We start from the raw sequence: 7,848 nt of genomic DNA on the forward strand, positions 1-7,848 counted from the left end.
ATTAGGAATTAAGTGTTAACGAGCAGTTGGACAGGTGTACCTAATAAAGTGGCCGGTGAGTGTATATTACAATTATAAATATAGTTCAGTAGATTCAGTGCTTTCATCCAGCTTCTGATTCACAAAATATTTTATTTTTAATTGGTGGTCTTCCCACTTTAAGTGTCCTCTCAGCGTGGAGGTTAAAGCTAGCTAGGTTCAGAGCTCGTGAATTTTATTTATGACCACCATCTCCAGCATGCAGAAATGCTCCCAAAAGATTTGTGTCAAGGACCTGGGGGACACCAACTCAGCCTGCTACTTTAAAGCTCTATAAAAAGCCAGGTATGCCAAAGAAAACTAGGATACGACAGATGTAAGAACGGGCAGTAAATACTCGGGTATTTATGAAGAAGCATGCAAAACACCATGGCATTAATGCCTCGCTACCAATCACTTGCAATCAAATGATGCAACTGAACACTGATAGAAGATCTTTTACAGTTTCAGGTGAATAAATTTATCTCTGTCAGAAGATTCAGGTGTAAAGCACAGGTATATGTCTTTTCTTTTTCCATTTCACCTCCCTTGGGTCATTTCCTCATCTTGCCGTTATTGGCTGCCAGTCTAATCTCAGGCTGGGGCGTCGCAGATGGTACACAGTGACTGCCAGCATACACACAAACACCTATCATCTTTGCCTTACGCTTTTTTTCTTTTTTGACAAATGTGCACTTCTCAGCATGACAAAACACACGGTGAGACAAGGCATGCAACATTACCTCACGGAAATAAATCATCACAATCTAACCCAAGTCAAAAAGGATCTGTTTGAGAGGAAATTTTTTATTTCTTCTCTTTAGTCCAGAAAATCTAAAAAAAAAAAAAAAAAAAAAAAAACGTAAGAGCTCAAAAGAGGTCTCACCTTCTGTGCTGAGGCCAGGGCTGGAGGTGAAGCTGGCAACATCCACAATCTTTACAGCAAACTGCTGGCCCGTGTCCCTGTTGATGCAGCGCCTCACCACACTGAAGGGACCCCTGAAACACACACACACACACACACACAAACCAAATCAGTCCAGGAGAATATACTACAAACGCAAGTTTGAAAAAGACTTTTCAGATTCCGACACTAGTATTTAGAAGACATATGTACACATAATCAGTGGCACACGGCAGCCTGGTGAAATGGGCACACACACGTGTTTTTGAGAATATTATGGATTTACAGTGGGTGGTTTGCTCCGCTCCAAAGCCTTCGTGCTTATGCCAGTGGGAATCATAGAGCTGTGTGGTGCAGTGCAGCTGCAAAAAACCTAAAATAAAAGCTTTATTACAGAGACCTGTGCAAAGGAGACCCACCCTGCACGTTTTATATCAAGGCAAAGAAGTTGGAGGAGTTTGAAAAGCTGCGTTTTCCTCATAAAGTTTATTCTTATCTTTAAAATTTGTATTTAAAACAAAAATAATAAAACATTTAAATTAAAAAAAGCTGTCTTGAAAAAAGTGAAACTAACAGTTTTCTAACAGAACTTCTGTGTTTTGTTTGTGGCCAGGGGTGTCCCAAACAGATATTCTTATCAGATATTGGTCCTATATCAGCCAAAAAAAAAGTTTTGGATTTTATCAGCCTGCATCTAAAATCTCAGATAGAAGCAATACAAGCAGTCCATTCCAGTCATCCGCTCCATCATTTCCATCCAGCAGGGCTTGGATCCAGCATGCAGAGCCCACGTGATCACAACAGCAGCTTGTGCTAACAAAGTAGCAAACAGTAGGAGTGATGACAGTATGGCAGTACTTTTCATTAAAGTGCAAAATGTTGCAGCTGAGCACAAAACTTGTCATGCACCAGTTTTACTGAAGAGAAAACCAGGCTTGACTTCCCAACCTGGCAACAACAACAGCCAGGTTCCTCACAGGGACACAGCTAGCTCCCTGCACTTATGTCGAGAGTGCGAGGTTCTTTAGTGCAACGTCAAGTACCACGGAGGCTCACAGGAGCAGGCTGACAGATCAGCATGCCGAAACATCTATCTTCTTAAAAAATTATTTTCATATCTTGCTCAAACTGCAGAAAATTGCCATGTTTACATGGACATAAGTAACTGGATTAAACGGATGTTCATAATAAAAATGCATCATGTAAACATTCCCGCTCGTTGCTTCGCCTGTAGCTCAATCAGGGAGTGAGGTGACGTCTCCCCTGTTATTAAAACCTGGAAGGGGTCACTTCTGGGCACTCAGGAGACATTTGTTAATGTTCATCACGGCAGTAAAACTTCTGTGGATTTTAGGGAATCTTTACAACTCTGCACATACTGTACTCTGAATAAATGCCTGGAGCATGTAACCACTTGCCATGATCGGGTTGTAAATGATATATTCAGATTACAGTTACCTGAATACAATTCAATTCAAAAAAACATTTGCAGATGTAAACATCACTACTGAAGATTGAGCCATAAAAAGGTACCTATCCATTTAGTTAACTGACTTTTTTTTGTTTGTTTGTTTGTTTGTTTTTTTGGTGCTTGTTATCCATAAGTTTCTGTAAAAGCACATGTAGGCTGCCATGACAGACCACTAGTCCCACCCCCCAGTTTCATATTTCCGGTAAACCAATGAGAGCCAGAGATTCATTCAGAGAGTTATGAATCAAAAATATCAGTTTGTTTTTGCTTTAACTGGCTTGTTTTAACAGGCAGCTTGAGCAGTTCAATCACGAGTTCAACTTGTGTATTTGTCAGCTGCCACAACAATTGAAGAAAACTGAGAAACACTTTAGAAACATTTTGCCTAGAACAAGAAGTAATAGAGACATGTCCATGCCCAGCACCATAAACACTGCCCTTATGCCGACAAAGGAGAACTGTAAACTAACAAGGCTGGCAGCTTTAAATCTCAAAGACCCACCAAAGAAAGTTTGTTTGTTCTTTTCATTTTACCGACAAAAATCCCTCAGATATTCACCCTGATCCAGAGCTCTATCTGGGCTATTACTGGTCACCAAAGGTGGCTTGTCAGAATCCCTGTGATTCAGTTTTCTTCAATATCAACTAAAACCCTGAATCTGTGCCTGTGAGGGAAATTGTAAATGTGGTTTGTCTCTGTTTCACTATTTCACCATGCAGTTCTTTGCTTTTTTTAAATTAAAGCTGGTGAATAGCGTTAGCATAAGTGCTCGCTACTGTTAGCCTGGAAGGTAGCCTGGATGTTAGCATGTTATTTGCAGCAAAATTTCAAACTTAAAGAAATTTTAAGTCTATGGTTAGAAGCAGCATGCTGACAAAACTACATAAAGGGATTTAATTTAAATATCTCAGTTCTGAGTAAGCTGGGAATATTAAACAGTCCTCTTCGCAAACACACGCTAAAATATTGTGTCTACATGGCAGGATTAAAAGACGAGGAGCTTAGCCCCCAGGGGCTAGAAAGGTCCTCAGTTTGCTTTAATAAAAAATATGTTAACGGTAGGGATAGGTACCTTTGACATTTGAATCGATTCGGTACTTAACGGTACCAATTGTCAGTACTTTGTGTGTGTTGTTTTTTTAATAATAAACATTTTTTAACATATTTCTCAATATATAAAAATTTAACAAATATCAAGACAAATCCAACTCTTTGTATTGTAACATCAGTTATGTAACTTATTTCTTTAAGGTGAAAACTCTTGAAAACAACAAGACTAAAATCCAGCTCCACGTATTTCTATTGAAACCATTTCCCCACAAGAAAAACTGTGATGGAGGTCCATGGAAGGCAAATAAGTTTAAATCAAATAAGCAAAAGAGAATAAAATGTATTCAAGCTACATTCAGCATCCAAATCACGCCTGACGCTTCAAGCTGGCTGCTTGTGCTCTTTCAGGTCAGACACGTTTGGACKGTCGGGAAGCGCCTCTGTTTTCCTCTGCTGGTCTCTGTTTAATGGTGGATGAAATAAAKAAAGTGGCRGTACTTTATTTACTTTGAGCAAGAGAATGTCGTGCTCACAAGAAAATTAATCCACCAGATAATTCAGAGGTGGTCTGTTCGGTGAGTTTTACTCCAGGAGCTGCGAGGCTTTCAAGCTACATTCAGACCAARCTCTATTTACTGAACCAGCAGCTGCTGACGTCATTACGCTCTTGCGCAATGCTGCGTTCAGGACAAGCATGGAAAACTCATCACTCTTACGCCAATACGGTCGCAATGATGCGTTTAAGTACCGAAACATGGTACCGTTTGATGTTACGTGAATAGGTTCTCAGTATCGTCAGAATTTGATCGGTACTTAAAAAGTATCGAATTTGGTACCCATCCCCAGCTAACGGAGTTTTTACAGGCTGTTTATTTATTTTGTTTATCATTTATTTTAAATGACTGCCCCTGTATAAAACCCTTCAGTTCAGCTTTCAAGGTTACAAGCGAACTAGTACCCAGTGAATTTTATGTTTAGAATAGGGGGAAGGAGGGAACTGTAATCACAATACTTTTATAAAATTATTATATCTCTGGGGGGCTTAGGGACTTTGACTGACAGGTCTGACTTTAAAATTAGGATCAATAATAAAATTAATGCTATTAGCATTAACAAATCTACCTGACTGACATGCTAAATAAATAAAACAGCCATAAAAACTACTTTCAGATAAGGCAGCAAACTATGAATTAAGCTGTGTATGTCTTTCACATCCCACTCATATTATGGAGTTAATTGAATTATGATGTCCTACAAGACTTTTTAGGGCATCTACTGACAACTTAAGTGCAGGCTTTCAGCTCTACAGAGGGCAAGAACAGCTGAAGTTGAAAAAACAGTCTGTGCGGCTCTATGTTCAGGAACATGTATGCTGCGAAGTGACAGTAATTAATCAATGCTCTTTAACAKGTTGTGGGGATTAAAGGAATGAAACATCCCATGTGACCACTTTCTTACCCATTCGATGTTAGTATTTGTCACTGAACTAACAGCACTATGAAACACGGTCCATCAAGCAGTCGTTGCAAATTGATTCCTGGCCCAGCAATGAATCCTAATTAAAACTCACCTTGAGTTTTTTTTTCTCCTGCCATTTTAAAMCAAATCAGACTGACTAGGACTACTGTTGAAGAAAAAAAAACAATCCCATAAAAATGCTTTAAATGTAGTTTCATTTCACTCGTTTAATGCCCTGACTGCAATACCAAAAATCTTTAACACAAATGTTCTAAATTATTTATTGTTTTTATTTCTATACTTTTTAATCCAACCACTCATTTTAACAGAAACACTGGTAACACAATAGGTGGAAAGAAAGCAAACAGAATATATATTGGAATACTTCAACTACTGYAAAAAGACGGATGCAGATGGCAACATGTAGCATGCAGCTTATGTGTACACACGATTTACATGGATTTTATTTTGAAATCACATATTTCAAAAAGACGATAGTGATGCAGTTTCAACTGTGTTTGGAATTCATCTTCCACAGAATAAATTATTTTGCTTTGATTTTCACATTTATCTCTGGATTTATCGCACCTCTTTCACATTTTTTGCACATGCTTCTCGAATTTACTCTGTTTCGCACCGGAGTGGAGCGGACGCCGGACGCTGTATAAATTGGGGTGCAAACTAACGGCTGCAAACGGTACAGCGGAGTGGAACCACATCTAGTGTAAATTAGGGGTAAGGGTATCGTACCCATCAAAATTTCATACCTAGTTTACAATACATAAGTTTCCATCCCTGCTCTAAATAAAGACATAACATACCTTTCATTAACCATCTCAGTACACAATCAAAGTTTAAAGTCAGCACAATCAAGATAATGCATGAMATTTTAGGGGTTTAAAAAAATTAAAGTAAAAACAACTTCATAGTTTTGTTGTYGATGGCTGGTAAAATATCTCAATTTTAGAAAGGGTTTAAAACAATTGGTTTTTCCTCACAAAAACAGCTTTCACACCATGCTGACAAGAGCTTTTTTTTTCTTAAATCATAGTTTAAAAAACAAATTGTTTTTGCGTGCATATATTGTCAAACAAATATCTAAAAAAAGCTTGCCAACAAAACAAATGTTTAAAAAGAACAAAGTTACTAATTTCCTATTAAAATAATTTGTAAATGTTTACAGTTTGTTCAGAAACTGTAAGCTGTTGGATCATTACACAAAACATTCATAAAACTGTAAGCTCCAGTGGACTTTGTGATTAGCCATTCTCAACAATGCCGTATTGTGTTAGTGATTTTCTTTTTTAATACAAAATCTCCAGGTATGTGCGTAATGCAGAACAGCTTTGGTCTTGTAGCAAACTGAGAAAAACYTGATATTCCCAAATATACACAAAGAACATACACAGAGCCTTACAGCTGACTCTCAGAGCGCATAAACTTTAAGTTAACCAAGACTGCCGAAGCAAGGTGACTGCCATTACTTGACGGGGATAAATTGAAGCCTACATTAACTAATGAACTCGTCTTAGCCACGTCAGTCATCTAGAAAGCTAAAGCTATAAGTCTGTCAGAGCTGCAGCTGATTTTACTTACATCTGCTGCAATGATTAACCCACACAAACAAGCACAGGCAGCAGGAGCACATTCTGAGCCCAGAGAGCTGTAAAGAACACAGAGCTGCTCCCTTCAGAGTCCAGGAGAATCCTGCTGATGAGCCCACATCCTTGCGACCTTTGCCCCCCTGGATTTCTGTGCTGTAGCAGCTGCGTTTACTTATTGCGTTTGAGCGAGATGCTCTGTCTTAAACAAAACCTCCTAGACTCTGTTAAACCATGATAAACGCAGTGCGGAGGAGGAGGACTATCTGGACACTGACTGAGCACCTAAACAGAAATAATTACGACAATTAAGAAATGAGACGAGGCTGGATGGACCTGCCAGACTTTATTCGTCAACCTCATTGGTTTCCTTGGCCAAGCTTCATGGAGAATCAATTCCCAAACTGGGCAGGATAAAAGGAAGTTGGAGCTGCGGTTTGATTCAATAAATTAAGATTTCTCTCATCATCTGTAATAAATAAATTAAACAATCATCCAACCATTTGGAAAAACTTATTACAACAGCATTAGGAGCCATTTTTGAGACATTGAGGACATGTGGATTAGCATACATTGAAAAAAAAAAAAAAAAAGATGTGGGATTTTTAAAAAGTGTCTGTTTGAAAAATATCTCAAACCACTGGAAGAATTTTAACAAAACTTGCAGAGTAACCATGAATTGCTTTTGTCAGCAAATGTAAGTGACAAAATCAACCACCCACCACCAGTTATTAAGAAGGTTGCTCCCACAATGACTTACTTGCCCTGTGTGCAGTTTGTTCCTGCATGTAAATTCAACGGTGCTGCGTGGAAAAGCTTCACCCATTCACGGTTTACTGGTGGGCATAATTAATGTTCCGAACCTGTTCAGGCCATTTAAATTGATATGCCAGTATTCAGAAAATTCATCTTGGCAAATACAGGTCCTTCTCAAAAAATTAGCATATTGTGATAAAGTTCATTATTTTCTGTAATGTACTGATAAACATTAAACTTTCATATATTTTAGATTGATTGCACACCAACCGAAGTAGTTCAAGCCTTTTATTATTTCTATATTGATGATTTTGGCAAAAAAGTAAAGAAAAACAAAAATCCCTATCTCTAAAAATTATCATATTTCATCATCAATACTAAAACAATAAAAGGCTTGAACTACTTCAGTTGGTGTGCAATAAATCTAAAATATATGAAAGTTTAATGTTTATCAGTACATTACAGAAAATAATGAACTTTATCAGAATGTGCTAATTTTTTTTTAGAAAGACCTGTATTTAGACCACAATGCACTGCAAAATACTGAAGCATGTGCACTGTTAACTGATTAAAGGTCAATAGATTGTTT

At 38.0% G+C, this 7,848-nt stretch overlaps 1 protein-coding gene across 1 annotated transcript in view; it reads right to left on the bottom strand.

The window, feature by feature from the left end:
- Positions 1–7,848, bottom strand: part of LOC106521337 (peripheral plasma membrane protein CASK) — a gene marked incomplete at its 3' end in the record, with an annotated part of 70,898 nt that overhangs the window by 50,267 nt on the left and 12,783 nt on the right. The window contains 1 exon segment of the mRNA XM_014013873.1: positions 905–1,017. Within this exon segment, the coding sequence (XP_013869327.1) occupies positions 905–1,017 (113 nt within the window).

Source organism: Austrofundulus limnaeus, unplaced genomic scaffold, assembly GCF_001266775.1.
Source record: "Austrofundulus limnaeus strain Quisiro unplaced genomic scaffold, Austrofundulus_limnaeus-1.0 Scaffold107, whole genome shotgun sequence".
Lineage (NCBI taxonomy): Eukaryota > Metazoa > Chordata > Actinopteri > Cyprinodontiformes > Rivulidae > Austrofundulus > Austrofundulus limnaeus.